This window comes from Phascolarctos cinereus, unplaced genomic scaffold (genome assembly GCF_003287225.1).
Source record: "Phascolarctos cinereus isolate Bilbo 61053 unplaced genomic scaffold, phaCin_HiC Scaffold_1;HRSCAF=81, whole genome shotgun sequence".
Lineage (NCBI taxonomy): Eukaryota > Metazoa > Chordata > Mammalia > Diprotodontia > Phascolarctidae > Phascolarctos > Phascolarctos cinereus.
The window spans coordinates 196,720,737-196,741,011 of record NW_027555514.1 but is presented as its reverse complement, the minus strand read 5'-3'; the positions used below and the strand labels follow the sequence as shown (position 1 = coordinate 196,741,011).

The following is a 20,275-nucleotide window of genomic DNA, read 5'->3' as shown; positions in this document are numbered from 1 at the left end:
TTGGGGTAGCCCAGGACCAAGTTTTAGTTGTCTTTCTTCTGGCTATAGCTCTTCCAAAATGATCAAAAACATGTGGATATTCCTTCTGTAGAAAGTAAGAATATGCACACACATATACACATATAGGTATTTTTTTTAAATCAAGGGAAAAATGAAGTTAACACTAATATTGTTCCAGGACCAAGTCACTTCTTTCCCCTTCTGAGCACTAAAGAGCCCAACAAATTTTCATCTTCTAAAGAGATTTATACATTCTGAAAATATAATGATTCAGTTAGAAGCCAGAAGACTCCACCTTCTTCCAGAAAGTGGATCGTCGAAAGTAAAAGTGGCTTAATTTCAAAATCATCAGCTTCCCCTCATTTGTTTTTGCTTCCTTCAAATCTGCAGATTTCCAGAGCAGATCACCAGGTAAAGAATAATCTCTGGGCAAATAGTTTGACCCTTAGTTCCTTTTCTGCTAAGAATTGCTAGTCCTTTGACAGAAGACACAATGCCCTGGTCCATTCCTCTATAGCGGATGTACTTTCCCACACAGATTCTGCTAAATTTGGTTTCTGTATCAGTCCCAGTGTTAAAATGGTAAAGAAAGGAAGTAGTAATGGGGGTTAGAAAGAGGGATGAGGTTTCTGGAACTGCTGGGCATGTCTTATAAGCTCAATTGGAACACACTTTTCTGGGACTTCCCTATCCAAAAGCAGCCCCTCTCCTTCTGTCTACGTGGCAAAACCCACCCCTTCCTTACCGTTGATCAATCATTATGAAGTTCTGTCTCTAGACTACACCTAGGGTACAGAAGGCAACCAGGATCCCCACAGAAAATAGGCAGATCCTTGAATACAAGAACAAAAGTGCCTTGGGGAGGCTAAAAGAGGCATCATTCATGCTTGAGGGTTAGGACAGGTTAGACGAGGAATGCTTGGCAGAGATGGAAGAAAATGCAAATTCCTAGCCTCCCACTTAACTTCAAAAGTTTCCCATTTCTTTCTGAAGAAGGAGCAACACATTCCTCTGGTGATGTTCATAATATTTTACGAATACTTTATTTTGAATATTTTAACACTTTGGGTTCTTTCTCCTTTTCTCCCTCTCCTCTGCCTCAACCTTCCAATACATAAAATATGAGAAAAGATGATTTTTGCAGTTGATGAGGATATGCATTTTAAGTAGTTACGAATGACCTTGGTTAACCTATTAAGGCACTGAGATTGGAGCTGCATTACAAAGGTCAGCTCAGATTGCTGCAAATTATCAGGGCACATCTTTGATTTTCTACCTTTAAGTACACTTAATGTTGCCCAAATTGTTGCTCTTTGTACCTTTCCCAGAAGCTACAGCTCTGGGGATTTTGTTTTCCATGAATAGATGCTGACTGAATATTTTATCTAGAAGTGTGGTATGCCCTAGTTGGCTACATGATATAGGCCCTACTTTAAAATGTACATCTATATATGTTTAAATAGCCACATGATTGTGCTGAGAAGTCAATTTAAACAGAGAGGACTGGTCAGGCTATTACAAACAGGAATTCAGAAAATTACTTTTCAGATAAAGACTTTAGATGTCACCTCCTGAGTTTGTCCCAGAATGATTATTTGAAAAGAGCTCAATAAACTGTTTATATAACAACAATAAACACATACTAGTAACTATAATAAATAATATAAAATAAATAATAACAATAAACCTTTATATATTTATTAATTGATGTAATAAAGTTTATTTTCATTTGAAAAAGGAGTATCTCACATTCTATTCTCGTAAGTAGGAGTCTAACCTTTCTTAGTGATGAACTCCTGTGTCCCTTATAGCTCAGGATATGTCTGTATCTAGCCATTGAAACACCTGTTTCTCTAAGGTTTTAAGGGTTAGTTTTGCCACATAGAAACACCCAACTAACCCCTTCTGGGTACAATATAAATATTTTCTGTGTGTTCCAATTTACAGCTGGTTGCCTATCTGGAGTTCCTCATCACAAACAAACTGATTTTTAGTCTCTTTTGACTGAAACCATACTGACTTCTTGTGCTTGAATGGAAATGCTAGCTCACCCATGAGAGATAGAAGCCACATTCCGAGGTGGCCTGGGAAGTCTAAGTTGCCATATTCCCCCAGCATACTGTACGGTTGCAACAGATTAGAGGGGCAGGCAGTGGTAGAGAAGAGGAAGGCAGAAAAAAAAGGGAGTGGAAAGAAGGAGGAATAAGAAATTCTGTGTGAGCAGAAGCGTTGGGCTGGAGTGTTACCCAGCTCTTCATGAATACCCAAGGAGGAGATTGAAATTCTAGGTTAGGTAGATAGCACATTTATACATGCTGGTCTGTCTGTTTGTCTCCTCTTTTAAAAAAAGAAAAAATATATATATGTACACATACACACACATACAGAATTTCATTTTACTTTTAAAATATTGACAAAAACCCAAGAACAAGTATGTGTATGTGTGCACATAAGTATATACATAGAGCGTTTGTTGAAAGGTTCCTTGAATAGTCAAAGGGGAATATTCCCTGGGACCTTGATTGTTTCGTCACCCCTAAAATGCCTTCCATTTCCATTCTGAGTACTGGAAACTCCAGGGGAGAAAACACAACACAGCTGCTGAAAATTGGTAGTTGCAGTTGTATGCTTCTCACTGTTCCCTACTTTGGGTGTCATTATGACAGTGTTTCTCTATACCACATCTGGCTGGTGGGGTACCAGTGACTTGGGTTGGGGGAAAAGGGAGGGAGTAATGAAAGACCACAATTTATATCGGGGCTGTCACTAAAATAAATTATACCTATTCTCCCAACCCCCCTTCCCCCAACCACCCACTGCCATCTTGCCCTCCATATCCCAATCTAATACTGACAGGAATTGCCATAGCAACCTAAGACATTGGTTTGAAGTTCATATGATAAAGTTCTAATGTGCCATCCTATAAATCACACATTTTGTTACCTATTCATTTGTAGGGAGAGAATTGTTGTTGTTGTTGTTTTTTTTATTTTACTTGTGCATTGACGAAGTAAAGGTTCTTCCTTCCTAAGATGGAAGGAAAAACCAAAGAGCTTGTCAAAACCTTGGTAGGATTTGGTAGGATTTACTCAACAGAATAGACTTGTCCAATTGGAAACTGATTTACTGCCTTTCAAAGTAATTCAAACAAATGTCTTAGTCTGTGGTCTCACAAATATTTTCTTAAGAGTTTATTTTTGGCTTAGAATGTAACTTGGCATTTGTATGACTCTCAGTTTGTTCTCAGAATTATACCAGTGCTTTGATTAGTTTTGAATGCCCCTAAATGATTCTCTACACCAGGGTAAGCATCCACCTATGGTTTATGAACTACAACAAATATATGGGGATTAGGAGCCTTGTGAATCAGGAGGACTTGGCACCTGGCCCATGAAAGTATTATTCCAATATGAAATTCTCTAGAAGAGACCCTTACATTGTTCCTGGAATGTTCTTTCTGAGGCAGGAAGATCCTGCTGCTTCCTTGGTTTCAGTTATATTGTCTAGCTGTTTTGTAATTCCCCACCCAAACATTCAGTTCACTCTGGTGTAAGACCCCTTCTACATATATACTGTATTCATGGTATCTCCACCCCGCTTCCTAAGAAGACTCAGGCAGGTTCCATGAATTCCAAATCTTTTGCAAAATTCTAGAGAAGATTGTGCTTTCAGTGCTGGCAGTATACATTATTGTCCCAAATACTTGTAAGATATCACATACTTAAAAAGAAAAAAATCAGCTTTTTTTGTGTGCCAAAAATAGCCTTTGCCTTACCAGGATAGAGATATCATTTAGAGGAAGAGAAAAGTTGCATGAATGTAGATATGTACTTCTGACTATAGGGTAACATTTCATTGAGATCTTAAGCCAGATTTCCATAAGGGTCAACCAGATGGCATGTGATACAGCCAGTTTTAGTTGTTGGAAAACAAAGGCTAAACCTCTTAGGGAACTAGGAATTCATACCATACTGGTATTAATTAAAAAGGTGGCATTTCCAGATATGTGTCATATAAACAGGAGGTTTTAAAAATTTAAGTCATAGGTGAAAATTGATGCTGATGTATTGGGCTAATGAATGATTAAAATGTTATGACAAGATCAATCTAAGAATTACAATTCAGCATGGTGATTAGCGGACCCTGATGATCTGCTGGACTGGGTGACTTCCCACAGAGCTGGACATGGGTTCGGATCTCTTTCTGTGGTACATGTTCTCTGGCCTCTTACTGAAAGATATGCACTCTCTTGAGATGACAATGCATCTCCCAATTGATCGATCACCAGTGACAGTGGTTGTATCAAAGACGATTGGCCATGGAGTGATCAGCTGATTCTGACTCTGGCTAATAATCATCTTTAATGAAACTCCTGTCATGGGTGACAATCAAGAATTACCACACCAAGTCAACAAGGTACATGTCCTTCCACAAAGGGACAAAGCACGTTTCCCACAGAAAGGCAACAAAGCTCATGCCCAGCTCCATGGGAGCTATCCTGGTCCATTAGAAACTGGGAGAGTGGGAGGGAGGATCCATTGATCACAACCATTGTACTATGAAATGCAATGAAAATTCTCATTTGATGTGGGATCTTTCTTCTTAGGAGACCAGGCCTGATTCTTTTTTATAGGCCTAAGAAAAAGGACATTTATACTTTTGGATTGGGAGTCAAGTTAGGGAAAAGGGAGATAATAGAAATATTACTCAAAGGGGATTTGTTATCCCTGTAACTTCTGAGCCAACTATTCAAAAATTCTCCAAACAAAATGTTGTATCTTTTGCTTCCTCTCCCCCCTGGTCCTCCCATTTCCAGATACATACCCAGTATAGCACATCTGTCCAACCCTCCATTGTAATGCACTGGAACACAGTTAACATGGCGAAGGCGAAATTGTCAAAGTTGGTGATGCCGTGTTTGGGTCCATCCCACCCTGCTTTACATATCGTGCCATTCTGGCATTGCCGTCCATGTCCCGTGTCAAGGGCGCAAGGAGAAGGGTCATCTTCTACTGGGGCATCTCAGGTGGCCAGAGGAAATCAAGGAAAGGCAAGGACCAAGAGAAGGAAGGAAAGGGGGGGAGAGAGAGAGAGAGAGAGAGAGAGAGAGAGAGAGAGAGAGAGAGAGAGAGAGAGAGAGAGAGAGAGAGAGAGAGAGAAGTTAGAAAAAATGTGATTTAAGGTTCATGATTGTAGAGACAAATTATGATTAATAACACCATACATGAAGTTAGTTTTCATCTTGGGGACAGGGAGACTCTGTGCATGTGTTAAACGACTTGAATAACTGAGGTTTATCATGTGACAGCACCGATTCAAGAAAGTAATCATTTTGGATATTTGCCATACAACTTAGAGACTTTAGATTCAATAACTGATTTAATGTACCTGGATGCTGTGCTGTGTTAACACCACGTTATTGTGAGCAATAAAAATACAGCAATAATGATGACATTTATATCACCAGGGTGCATAGTACATTGCCGAGTTCCTTCAGCTAGATAATGATGATGGGGAGAAGGGTAATGACTGGTGATATTAGTAGTCTTTTCTTTGAAGAGTTTATTGATGTTTTTCTCTATATACTCAGTTTTGGATTTGAGGGGTTGGTATTTGGAAGCTTCCTCAACATATTATTATTCAAACAGCTTATCTAAAGATTTAAACGAAAGCTCACATGTTTCTTAATGTGATTTATGATATCCCAAGTACTTGGTCTAGACATTTCAAATTTTTCAGGATTAACTTTTTGCTTTCTAAAGCCTATATTCCATACACATGCTTTCTAGGCAGGCTGGTTCTCTTTCCTGAATATGATTTGTAGAAAATAGCAGCAATTTTGTAGTTTGGCAATGCTTTTTCAGTCACCTGTAAAGTGGCAATTTTTTTTATCCCCATGGGGACATTAAAGCATGGAACGATGAAGAGAATAACTTGGTCAATCAGTAGCACAGCCATGCTTCCTGACTTTATGTTTTACAAATGCCTTGTAAAGAGTCACTTCCTAAATAGGATACTACCATCCTCTCTTCGTCACAAATTAAAAATATGATCCTAAAGCAATACCTACAAGAAATCTGTTATCATAAGGTCCCCTTTCTGGCAATTTACTTCTAAAATATCTTTCCCTCTTAATAAACTCCTGCCAGCTAATCCGTGACTGGAAAGTATTCCATGATGCTTAAGGAGCAATATTCCTGAAATTCAGGGAGTTCCCCTTGATTTGTTTAAAGAAAGGGAGGGAGAGAGCTGCATTGGTGTGGGAAACCCAGATTATCCTCTCCATGCTTCCCATATCTGAAGTGCTTTGTACTTTTGTCCTGGAGGTGGGTAAAATCACCATCAGCAATAACAATACTTACAACAACCTCTAAGTGCAACTTCTATACAAATAATATTTGTGGGTGCCTTTGCATATTTGAAGGAGCCATGTAGCAGCCAATGCTAATACTGTTCTATGCTATCTATTACTCTGAACTGATGTAAGAGGAAAGAGTAAACAGAGAATCTTACCAAGACACGTTATTGTTCAGTAGTTTTCAGTCATGTCTGACTCTTCCTGACCTCATCTGGGGTTTTCTTGGCAAAGATACTGGAGTGGTTTGCCATTTCCTTTTCCATCTCATTTTACAGATGAGGAAACTGAGGCAAATAGGCTTAAGTGACTTGCCCAGGGTCATACAGCTAGTAAGTGTCTGAGGCCAGATTTTAACCCAGGAAGATGAGTCTTCTTGACTCCAGGCCCAGCACTCTATCCATTGCACCACCTACCTGCCAGCAAGCTATAGGGCAGGGATAATAACAACAACAACAAAAAAAACCAGGGAAGTTTTACAACATGTATTGGCATATTCGAAATATATGTGTCATGGCTGAAGATTAAATTTGGGGCAATATTCACAACTAGGGAATTTTGTTAGGAACTTCATGAATTAGGATGCTGCTTGTACATGCATACTGTATATAACAGTTCCCCCCAGCAATGCCCTTTTGCAATAAACTTATTAGCATACTACAATCAACCCTGACCATATCACAGAATCCTACATTAAGATAATCTGGCCATTTAAACTAGGTGCCAAATGATGATTTTTTTCTTTTCTGTAGGATTAGGTTTTTTGTTGTTTTGGTTTTATCTTTTGTTTTGTCTTTCCTCATGGGATTGGTTAACATTATGGATGTTAACTTCATAAAACTTGGTATATCAGTGGTTCTTTCTTTTTTTTTTTTCCTTTTTTTTTTTTAGTTAGGCAATGGGGTTAAGTGACTTGCCCAGGGTCACACAGCTAGTAAGTGTTATGTGTCTGAGTCCAGATTTGAACTCAGGTCCTCCTGAATCGAGGGCCAGTGCTCTATCCACCGCACCACCTAGCTGCCCCATATCAGAGGTTCTTTCATCTAGGCTAATCATTGGTAAGCTTAAGCAAAATGCTATACTTTTGTAAGAGCTGTCAGTTAAGTTAAAAAATTCGGTGTTCTCTATGGAAAGTAATATTATGTGATTCACACACACATGAAATTAAGTACATTACTTTTTACTGACAGGTAATAATGGTAATAAAAAAGCAAAGAAATTTCAAGCAAATTTTCCTAAAAAAATGATTACAGTTGATGACAGCAATAACATGATCCTAATTATCGACTTTGTTCAGAAGTCTTCTCAATTTCGGGACAGTTATTTCAACATATTCTTCCTTTCATAAATATCAAGGCAACCCAGATGTCACAGCAGGTTTTTTTTGTAAATGATGTAACAACCCCTCTAGGCTGACTGGGCAGCAGCTGGTGATGGTGTGATCTGGGCAGGCTATTGTACAGCTGAACAGCTAGGCCACTTGGTTAATGGGCAGCTGTTGCTCCTGGACCACTGGACTCTTCATTGCAGGTAGCATCTCTGCTACGTAGGTTCTTTCCCTAGACTCTCAATGACGGGCAGCTGGAGTCATCTCTGCCAGCCTTTGGTTTGGCTAGGTGTTACACAGCTTTTCCCAGCTGGAGTGTTAGCTAAGGATTACAGTTTAGCAAGGATAATCACCTTTACCTTCTATTCTTTGACCCCTTCAGAGCCTTAGCTCTGAGGTTTGTTACCTCCAGGCAGGAAGGGGGAGAGTTCTAGGCTCTCTGGTTCCTTAATCCTGAGTTCAGAGTTGGCTTCCCTCAAGTTTTGAGCTCCACTTTTACTTATGATGATTAGTCCAGGTATTCATCTCCAGTTTCTGTAGAGATTTATGCAAATGATTTAAGTGGCTGGGGACACAAAGGTAAGGAAGATATATGTGCCCTAGGGCAAGTTCATTGTCTCCTGGACTTTTCTAGTATAATTAAACTATAAGGGCCTGTAACCCTCTCTAAGGTGTTCTAAGATAACCTTTATGTCTCAATGTCTCTCTTTTTTCTTTCCCTCCACTAGTTCGGCTGAGGTAAAAATGGAGCCCAGCACCTCCTTATGCTGAAATGTTGCTGTTTCTGGGTCTGCAGTTTCAAACCTGAATATTTTCATTTCAAAGAGGAATATAAGGAGAAGAACCGTAATCTCCAACCAAGAGAAAAATCTTCAAGACCCTAAAGCTGGGTGCTCAGGCTAGGGAAGAGTCAATTATGGAAATTCTTGTTAGTTATTTGCCATAGCTGATATTTTATATTGGTCCTTCATGGTTACAATGCACTATCTCATATACAATCTCATCTGATCTTCACAAAAATCTCTTGAGATGGGTTGTACAAGTATGATTAACTTCATTTTTCATAAGAGGAAACTGAGTCTCAAAGAAAGTAGCTGTTGTTGTTTGTCTTTCATTTTCAAAGAGGACCACTGACATCATGGGTTGATGTCTTGACTTGTGCATGAACTGGAGTTAAGTGAGGCAGAAGCGCACAAATATGGTACTTGGTCAGAAAACATAGATGCTTTGCTCAAGAAAAATGGCTGGTAACTGGCAGAACCAGGACTTATACTCAGGTCTTTGTGATTCGAAATCTCTCCATTACAGCAGTGGGAAATCTTGAATAAGTCTTCTGCACATATTCTAGTATTTTCCTTCAAAAGGTGGAAGAATCAATAAAAGGAAATTCTATTTTGGGTTTGATTTTAATTAATTGTGAGAAATTGGTTCTTGGGTGGATGGAAATGACGGGAACCCCAGCAGTATTTATTCTATCCTGGGCTTTGTTTTTTAAAAATTTTTAAAGTTTTATTTTTCCTCAATTACATGTAAAAACATGTTTTTAAACATTCATTTCTTTATAGTTTTGAGTTCCACATTCTATCCCTTCTCCCTTCATTTTCCCCTCCCCAAGACGTTAAGCAATCTGATATAGGTTATACATGTGCAATCATGTAAAACATTTCCATATTAGTCATTTTGTGGAAGAAAACTTGAATAAAAAAAAGAAAGGAAGGAAGGGAAAGAGAAAGCAGGAAAGAAAGAAAAATAGTATATTTTAGTCTTTATTCAGATGCCACCAGTTACTTCTTTGGAGGGAAACAGCATTTTTCATCATGAGTCCTTTTGAGATTGTCTTGGATCATTGTGTTGCTGAGAATAGCTAAATCATTCACAGTTGTTCATTATACAATATTGCTGTTATGGTTTACAATGTTCTCCTAGTTCTGCTCAATTCACTGTTTATCAGTTCATATAAGTCTTTTTAGGTTTTTCTGAAATTATCCTGCTTGTCATTTCTTATAGCATAATAATATTCCATTACAATCACATACCACAACTTGTTCAGCCATTCCCCAATTGATGGGCATCTCATCCTGGCTTTATGACAGAAGACAAGTCACTGTATCATCTAACACACATTCTACATTTTGAGAAAGTGAAAGTAGAATAATGTGATTTGTCTGATGAGACTGATATGAAGGGACTTGTAGTATGGGAGGGCAAGGGAAGAGAACAAACATTTATTAAGTGCTTACTATGTGCTAGTCACTGTATGGAATTTCCTATTGTGGATGCTATCCAGACATCATCCTTGCTGAGCATTATCAATAATATTTGAAAAATAACAGAAAATTAGAGGGGTACCACAAGACTAACTAAGGGTAACTATTGCCCTGATTTGAGAGAGAGAGAGAGAGAGAGAGAGAGAGAGAAGAGAGAGAGAGGGAGAGGGGAGAGAGAGAGAGAGAGAGAGAGAGAGAGAGAGAGAGAGAGAACGAGAACTAAGTCTGTAAACTATAAGACCTCTGGGCTTGCCTTTAAATTCCTAGAAAAGTTCCCAAATGGATAATTAAAAGAAGGTGGACAAACATGTATAAAGGAAGTGGTGATTTAAGAGCCAGCATAATTTCATCAAGAACAGGTCATGTTAGATTAACTTCATTTTTTTTCACAAGATTAATAAACTAACAGATAAGGAGAATGTGGAGGATAGAGTTTACCTATATAAGATGTTGTTTGTCCTTCATTTTTGAAAAGGACCAACGACATCACAAGGTGATGTCTTGACTTGCATGTGACTTAGATTTAAGTAAGGCAGAGTCACAAAGTCTTCAGCCTCACTCTTTCCTCAAAGTTCAATGGTGAGACAAATGTCAAGATAATTGGCAATGGCCTGGGACGCAGTAAATGACGTTGGCTTCTTCCTGCTTCGGCCTCTTTTCATGGCTGTTGGAACCAATTGTTCTCATCCTCCCATTCTGCTGGGAGGAGTCTACACATGCTTGGGTTAGACTAACTCATCTACAGGTTTGGGGCTTGTCAGTCACCCTCAGTCTGGTTTGGCTTGTTTGCCTAGATGATTTCACTGGGGTGTGGCCACTGCACATACTACAGCTTCTTGGAGCCACAGATGACATTAGGATGAAGGTAGACATCAAAGACGGATGAGTGGCCCTGAAAAGCGCTCAGCAAGCCCACACATCAGAGCTGGTAGTCCTTTCTGAACACACGTGCACCTGAACTGCTGACTCTTTAAGACAAATGCAGCACTTTTCATAATGAAAGAGACAAAATAAAATGTTTCGTGTAAAAAGGAAGAGATTTACATTGTCAAAGGATGCTGCTGTTTTAGAGGAATATTTTGATATTTAATAGGAGTAGAAAAAGAACTTTGTTTTAATATTGTTGTTCAGTTGTCGATCGTGTATGACTCTTTGTGACCCATTCCGGATTTTCTTGGCAAAGATACTGGAGTGGTTTGCCATTTCCTTCTCCAGTTCATTTTACAGGTGAGGATACTAAGGCAAACTGGGTTAAGTGACTTGCCCAGGCTCACACAGCTAGTAAGTGTCTAAGGATGGATTTGAATTCAGGTTTTCCTGCCTCCACCCAGATACTCTATCCACTGTGCCACCTAGCTGCCTATTTGTTTTAATATATGCTACTACTATGTGTGTATGAAGAAACATAGCTTTCATATAGGATTTGTACAGTATTGGAAATAAAATGTTCCATGGTATACATGTGAGATCTTGGATTTCTTTGTGAACAGTGGGGAGGTGTGTCTTACTTGTGTAGAAACAGTTTTATGCTGCAAAGGAGCAGAGAAAGATCTTCTATCAATTAGATACTAAGGAAATATGATTGCCTAGAGACACAGTTTCAAGGGCGCCAGAAATCGAAGACTACAGCGAAGACTTCAGAGCTTGATGAGTATGTCAGCCCATTTTCACAGACTATTTTAGGGTAAAAGATAGTAAAACTTTAAAAAAGAGAGAAATCATATATTTGGAAATTGATATATTTTACAAGGACTGTGATAAGGGAAATCTGGGGAGTTGTGATTTTTAAAGTAAAAGGTGAGTCACTGAGTCAGGAGGCTCCTATTTAAGCCACAGGAAATAGAAAAAGAACAGCTTAGGAACCAGAGGAGGAACCTGAGCTGAAGACACAGCAAGGGGACTAACTCAAAAGCTGCTTTGGCTGTTGTTGTTGTTCGTCCTTCGCTTTTTGAAGAGGACCAATGACATCACAAAGATGATGCACTTGGGGGTACACTGGATTAATTGTAAGCCATCAGTTTAGGTAGCAGAATTGACTTAATCTCCAATGATTGTAATTGCCTTTCAGCACCATCTAGAGTTGGAGAAAGGTGAAGCTTTTCATAAGGGTTTATTGTTCTCTGCTGCCACCTCTGGCTTGAGAAGGAGAAGCAGAGAGGGCTTTGCAGCTACTTAGGTACAGGTGAGCTGTGCTGCTGTGAACTCCACACTTACTGGACAATGTGACATCCGGATGAGTAAATAACTGGCTGCGCTTTACAGCCCAGAAATGGCCAGTCTGATGAGCTTTGCAGAACTCTAGTTGAAACAGAACAGCTAGGGCTAACTCTTTCTATAATGTCCTTTTAAAGGTGATGAATATTCACAGAAGGAAAGAGAATCTTCCCAGTTGGAAAGCTGACGATCTTCCATCAAGTGATGAGAAGCACTTTAATGAACCAATAACACTGAAGCCTGTAGTCCAGTGTTGTGAGTTACCTTAAGCACATGAGTTTTTCTCCCTCACGTTCTTCCCTGCCAGGTTCCTACAGCTGTGTGCCTACAGTGAATTAGTTGGGAGTGGATTGGTGGGAGAGTCATATCTACGTTTATATGTGTATTGTGATATATTTTATATATTTGCTTTAATATATTGGTATTTACATTATTATTTCTTTTTCTTTATTGTTAAGGAAATGGCTATATCTAAATGTTTTTTTTTTATTGTGAATGACTGGTTGTACAAATAGAAAATGCATCAGGGAGGCTCAAGAATTAGAGTGGTGAGTACAGGGTTATTCCTCAGAGCCTGAGAGTTTGAATACATAACCATATGGTGGAATTCTATCTCTGGGAATTTATACATGTTAGTAAGAGAGCAGGTTGGAGTAAATGAGCCAAACCCAGAGAAAAGTATGATGTTTGAAACCATCCTGTGAGAGGGTCAGCCAAACATGAAGTGTCCAATGATGATGAGAACATGTAGGGCTATCACAAAAAACATAAAAGAAAGGCACATGGGAAAGAAAATCACTTCATTAGTAAGTGAGGAAGAGCTGATATCCATAAAGATGATCTGGAGGCTCAAATGTTGCTCTGCTATTTTAAATCTTTCACAGGCAACAATAAAAAAAGCTTTGGGAACAATTAAGAAGCAATGAATATCTTGTAAAAATAGGTATCTATAAAAAGCACTAAAGAGAACACTTGAAAAAGGTGAACACACAAATCAGCAGGTCCCTGCAACATCTACCACAGGGTATGGAGAGATTAATTTTAAATATGAAGTAAACTTTGTTTTTGGCCCCCAAGAAGCATACATCCCAAAGATGAAAGTAAGAGCATGGGGTTGGGGTTGGGGGAAACGGATGGGTAGTGGTAGAAGACATAAAAACACAAACACAAGGTTCCTGGGTATGAAAACAGAAAAGGACAGAATAGCACCATTTCACTGTTAGTCTCCTGGAAAGTACAACTGAAATTCTAAATATGACTAAAATAATGAAAGTAAATACCAGGAAAAGAATTTTTTAAAATGTAGTTAATATCAATAGGAAAATGGAATTCCAAGAGAAAGCAATTTGGTGTTTACTAAGAAGAAATAAGAATGGACAAATCCAACTACTTTTTTCAGGCCATAGGTCTAAGAAAGGAATGTAATGAAGGTAATTCATTTCTGGGTTCTTGCAAACCACTTGTTTATGATCTTAGGGAGACTTATTGTCTTCTAAAATCTACTCAGAGGTGGCACAGAGCACCAACAAATGATTAGAAAATAACTTAAGTGCTCTCAACAAAAAGTACCAGCATATGATGATAAATGTTTTGGAGAATAGAAGAGGCATCTTTAAGTTGCCTTAGAGATGAAGATGAAGGAGGAATTTGTACTTCAGTTCTCATTTTCACTCATGACTAGGAGAAAATAATAGATGGATGAAAAAGAGTTTGCCTTTCAAATCCCATAAATTTCTTTATAACCCCAGAAGACAATTGAAAACCTATGTGTCTAAAACTCATCAACATATAAAATTCATAGTCTATAGAATGTTCTTGAGGAATTGGTAGGATATGGGGTAATTACCATATACTAATTATAGAAAATTGTGTTATCTTCTTTGTCTCAATTTCCTCATCTGTAAAGTGATGGAGCTGAACTGGTTGATTTCACAATTCAATCCAGTTCTATTTTTCAATTTTGTTTTGTTCTTTCAGTGTTTTACATATGTATCAACCATAATATTTTGATCTTTCATTCCATACATAAAATGTCTTGTCATCGTTATGGTATATTCAAGCTACAATCCAACATTAAAAGTTCTAGTATAAAGGTAGATACTGTCCCTTTAACGTATTGCTTTTTCATGTGAAGGAGTTTATTGCTGAGTTATCTGTTCAGAATTCTAGGAGTCAGTTACTCTGATTCAGTTCTGAGACAAATAGTCAATACTTCTTGAATGTGACAAACTGAAGCATATTGGAAACATAGTCACCAAACTTATTCATATGGGATGAATGTAATTTATCTGGTTAAAGACAGAAGACAAGAATTTGTTTACTAACTTTAAGCTAAAGTGGGATCCTTTGCAAAGAGGACCCAGAGTCTGAACCTAGAAAGATAAGAGGAGAGAAAGGTGAAAGGAAAAATTTCAGAACCATATCAGATAAGTTTGAAATTCTAAGTGATGTATACCAATAGTGTAAAATTAAAATAGAAATAGGATCATTGAACCATACATCAGGATCTCCATGGGACCCATATTGACTTAGAGAACCACATACTAACACTATTTATGTTCTATTTTATTTTTATGTATTTTGTTATACATTCCCAATTACATTTTAGTCTGGTTCTGGCTGCAGTGTGGCCCACAGTTTTGACACTTCTAATATATTCAGTTGCTATTGATGAGTGTGTTCAGTTGAGCAGAGGAACAGTTTTAAAGCAGAAAATCAGAGAACACCTAGTGTTTTCTATGTTGGCTGAGATGTCATGTCTAGAGAGGTCTGACTCAAGTAAATCATGGATCAACTTAGCTTATCAGTGGAAGCATATGTTTTACGTGAAAGCTATGTTTATCATGGAACTTCTATGGACGGCTCCTGAGATAGAAAGAAGACATCAAAGTTTACAGTTCCAGAGTTGTGAGTTACCTTAAGACATGGGCTTTTCTCACCCATGTACTTCCTGGAAGGTGACTATAAGTGTGCTCACTTTCTCCTATCAATACTGAAAACACTGACGGGAGAATCTAGGTTTATATGTAGATTTTGATAAATGTATTTATTCCCGAATTTTCTTTAATATATGAGTACCTATCATTTATTTTGTTTTATTATTAAGTAAATGGTTATATCTCAGATCTACAAGGGTCATATTTATAAGTAGCTGGTTTCATGTAAATGGAGGCACACAGGTGGGGTATTGAGTAGAATAGTGACAAATGAGGGAATATATTTTGCTCACATCAGGGTTCTTTCTAGGACTTTGAGAAAGTTTGAATGTAACCACAAGGTTGTCCTTCTCTGGGAACCTAGATGTAACACTGTGAGAGCAGGTTAAAATGAGCAAGCTAGTCCAGAGAGTGAGTAGGTGGAGTAGTGTGAAGTGTTTCAATGTGGGTGGCCACCTTATGCACCTGAGACACATATATAAATTCTCCAAATTCTCGAATCCACACTGTCCGTGATTCTGAGGATTGCAGATTTTTGGTGTGTACTCCTCTACTGTGCTGAACACATCCAAGCCTTTTGGAATGTCTTTCTCCTAATTAGTTTTAATCATTAAGATGATTTAGCAATATAGTTCTTTTGTTGGAAAGCTAGGCATGAAGTCATCAGACTAGCATTACATGGCAGGTCGGGAAACTTGGAGACAAATGAGTGCCCACATTCAAAGCTCTGAAGTGAGAGAGGTTCTTTGAAGGAAAAGGTTAAAAGCCTACAGTAAGCCTCATCATTAAAATGAAAGGGTCAGACTGGATTTTCTCTAAATGCCCTTTCGGGTCTAACATTTTTTGAGATCTTTGATCTATTCCAATCTGCTGAGCTTTTCTGTTTTGGGGCAGGCAATATGTAGGATACCCCTCAGTTCTTCTCACTATTATGAACTGTGGTCCTAAATATTATGTGTGATATCCTAAGTGACAAATGGTATGGAGCTTGCCTCCTGACAGATCTCACGGGAGAAATATCTTGGGTTGATTGTTTGAAAAAACTCTAAAGGGGTTTTCCTTTTCACAAGACACTGACTTGAGCTGGTTTCCCATTAATGGTGATGGGCAGAGATGAACCATTCACACTCTCAACTCTTTTGTTAGTGGTATGTGTTTTTTGCAAAACAGATAATGGGTGGGGGGCAGCTAGGTGGCGCAGTGGATAGAGCCTCGACCCTGAAGTCAGGAGGACCTGGGTTCAAATACGGCCTCAGACCAAACACTTGATATTTACTAGCTGTGTGACCCTGGGCAAGTCACTTAACCCCAATTGCCTTAAAAAACCAAACAGATAACGGGGACAATGGTGGGGGTGGAAGTGCCTGTCAAACTTGTAGTCTTTGCCTACAGGACAGAGAAACTGCATTTTCCATAGCACGAGACCATAGGCAAGTCCTCTGCTTGGTGGTAAAGGAGACATCATTATCTACCACTGAACTATTAAAAATCTTAAAGAATAAATAATGTGGCTGCTAAATAGATCTTTGTATGGACTCACATGAATTAGCATAGGCCTATATGTTTAGATGCAGATAATCAAGCAACAAGCCAGTAAGAATTTGAACATGAATGGAAAATAAGGGTCTGGTAATTCCTTAGACAAGGCTGCTGAACTTAAGCAAGGAAAGAACTGTTTTATCTAACAAAAAGGAATATAAGCAGGTACTAGACTAATGTCAAGAAGGAAAACTATTATTAACAATGGTCACTCAGGGGCAGCTAGGTCGAAGAGTGGGTAGAGTGCTGGCCCTGAAGTCAGGAGGACCTGAGTCCAAATCTGGCCTCAGACCGAACACTTGACACTTACTAGATGTGTGACCCTGGGCAAGTCACTTAACCCCAACTGCCTAAAAATAAAATAAAGAAAGAAAGAATAAGAATGGTCATTTGATGTCCATCTATTAGGGAATGGCTGAACAAGTTGTGGCATATGATTGTGTTGGAATACTATTATGTTGTAAGAAATCACAAAAGGGATGGTTTCAGAAAAACCTGGGAAGATGTATATGAACTGAGGCAAAATGAAATGAGCAGAACCAGGAGAACACTGTATACAGTAACAGCAATATTATAGTGATGGTCAACTGTGAAAGACTTAGCTGATCTAATCAGTACAACAATCCAAGACAATTCCAAAGGATTCATCCAGAAAAATGCTACCTATGTCCAGAGAGAGAACTGATGAACTCTGAGTACAGATTAAAGCATATCCTTTTCCAGACTAGTTTTCTTGCAACATGGCTACTATGGAAATTTTTCATGATCTAACATGTATAATTGATATATACTGCTTATCTTCTCAGTTGGTGGGGCAGTGGCTGGAGGGAGGGAAAGAATTGGGAATTCAAAATTTTTAAAAATTAATGTTGAAAAAAAGTATAATTTTTTTTAAAAGAACAATCAGGGCAGCTAGGTGGCACAGTGGATACAGCAGGGACCCTGGAGCCAGGAGCATTTGAGTTCAAATCTAGCCTCCAACACTTACTACCTGCATGACCCTGAGCAAATCACTTAACCCTAATTGCCTCAAAAAAAAAATGGCCATCCAAGTCAAATGATAAACATTTACTAAGAACTACATACATATATTGTTCTTGGTGAGGAGGAAACCAAAAAAAAATTGAAATGCTCCATGCCCTCAAGGAGATTACATTCTATCAAAGAATTTAATCTAGGTAAATATTAATTAATTAAATTTTAATTAATCAATTTAATCAGATTAATTGATTATTAATTTGGATTTCTTCTGTGCGATGATGAATTAATTTTAAAATTATAAAAAAGGGAAAAACAGTGGCTTCTCTACCATGAATGGAGAAAAAAACCTTATATTTGTGTGGTCCTAGACTTCTTTCAGGGCTATAAAATACGCAGAGTGATTTGTAGACTCTAAAGTACCTACATAAATATCAAAGTACCTACATAAATACTATATAGTATCATATAAAATCGATCACTACTACTAATGCTACCGCTACTACCACTATTTTTATTATAGAAAAAAGTTCTCATCTTGTCCAATGGAATTCAAATGGAGAAAACATGGGACAAGTTGCTATCCTGTTATTATCCTTTCATATTTAATGTTTTCCCTATCCACTAGCTACTTCTGTTCTGCCTACAAACATGCTCATGTCTTCCTTGTCCTTAAAAAAAATCCTTCCTTGATTCGCTCATCCACCATGAGCTATGTCATTATTTCTCTTTTATGTAAATTTAGTAGAAAGCTGTCTACAATCAGTACCTCCACTTCCTCTCCTCTCACTGTCTTTTAAACACTCTTCAGGCTGGCTCTGACCTCATCATTCAACTAAAACTGCTTTCTTCAAAGTGATCAATGATCTCTTTATTGCTAAATCTTTTGTTGTTGTCCATTCAGTCATGTCTGACTCCGTGAACCCATGGACCATAGCATGCCAGGACCTTCTATCCTCCACTATCTTTCAAAATCTGTCCAAGTTCATGTTCATTGCTTCCATGACACTATCTAGCTATCGCATCCTCTGCTGCCCTCTTTTCCTTTTGCCTTCAATCTTTCCCAACATTAGGTCCTTTTCCAGTGAGTCCTGTGTTCTCATTATGTGGCCACAGTTTTTCAGCTTCAGCTTCAGATTCTGGTGAATAGCCTGAATTACTTTTTTTAGGCATTTGACCTCCTTGCTGTCCAAGGGATTCTCAAGTCTCCAGCACTGCAATTTGAAAGCATTGATTCTGTGGCACTCAGCTTTCCTTATAGTCCAACTGTCACAGCCAAACTTTGCTGCTGGAAAAACCGTAACTTTGACTATATGGACCTTTATCCACAAACTGATGTCTCTGCTTTTTAGTATGCCATCATATTTGCTGTAGCTTTCCTTCCAAGGAGAAGATTTTTTTAAATTTCATAGCTGCAGTCACTATCTATAGTGATCTTTGAGTCCCAGATTATAAAATCGGACACTGCTTCCATTTCTTCTCCCTCTATTTGCCAGGAAGTGATGGGACCAGTTGCCAAGATCTTAGTTTTTTTGATGTTAAGCTTCAAGCCAGCTTTTACACTCTCCTCATCAAGAGGCTTCTTAATTTCTCTTTATTTTCTGCCATCACAATTGTTAAATCTAATGGCCTTTTACTGATCCTCTTCCTACTTGACTAGCCTTTTCATTTCCTATTAGTCTATATAGGGTGGCTAGGTGGTACAGTGGACAGAGTGCCAGACTAGAGTTAGGAAGATTCATCTTGCTGAGTTTAAATCTGGCCTCTGACATCGACTAGCTGTGTGACCCTGGGCAAGTCACTTAACCCTGTTTTTCTCAGTTCCTCATCTATAAAAATGAGATGGAGACAATGCAAGGATCTAAAACATCTTCAAAGGTCTCATGATGGAAAATGCTATCCACGTCCAAAGAAAGAAATATGGAGTTTGAATGCAGATCAAAACATACTGTTTGCTATTTTTTCCTTCTGTTTTGTTTTGTTTCTTCTTTCTGGTGGTTCCTCCTATTGATTCTAATTCTTCCTTACAACATCACTAATGTGAAAATATTTTTAATAGGAATGTATATGTATAAGCCTATATCTGATTGTGTGCTGTCTTTGGGAGGAAGGTGGAGGGGGAGAAAAATTTAAAACTCAAAAGCTCAAGGAAGTGATTGTTGATAAATCAAAATAAATTAATAAAAAATTTTTAAAAATGAGCTGCAGAAAGAAATGACAAAGCACTTCAGTAGCTGTGTCAAGAAAACCCCAAATGGGATCACAAAGAGTGAGATATGACTGAAAAAGCAAAATAAAACCTGAACAATCAATCAGTCTGTATACTCCTCTGGATTTTTCCATCATGTCCCAGAAAACTCTTTACCCTGGAAGTTCACTTCAACCTCACAAGTTACAAACTCACACCCTCCAAAAGCTTGGACCCTATCCTCAGACTGGAGAGTGGAGGACTCTTCCCACCTCCATTTAAGAAGGGGGCCCAAGCCAGACATCTCTTGATTTCCCATCAGCACTTCTCTGGACTCTTCCATGCTTCTAAACTCTCCCACACCTTCTCCTCTCCTGCTTTTCAGCTTCATTTTATGGGTTATCTTCCCCATTGGAAAGTAAGCTCCTTGAGGACAGAGACTGTCTTCCTTTTTGCTATTTGTATTCTCAG

The 20,275-nt window shown here is 38.4% G+C and overlaps 1 protein-coding gene across 1 annotated transcript in view; it reads right to left on the bottom strand.

Annotated features, from left to right (window-relative positions):
- Positions 1–20,275, bottom strand: part of CACNA1C (calcium voltage-gated channel subunit alpha1 C) — a 1,008,001-nt gene that overhangs the window by 273,852 nt on the left and 713,874 nt on the right. Inside the window, 1 exon segment of the mRNA XM_078156118.1 lies at positions 4,825–5,021. Coding sequence (XP_078012244.1) covers positions 4,825–5,021 — 197 coding nt within the window.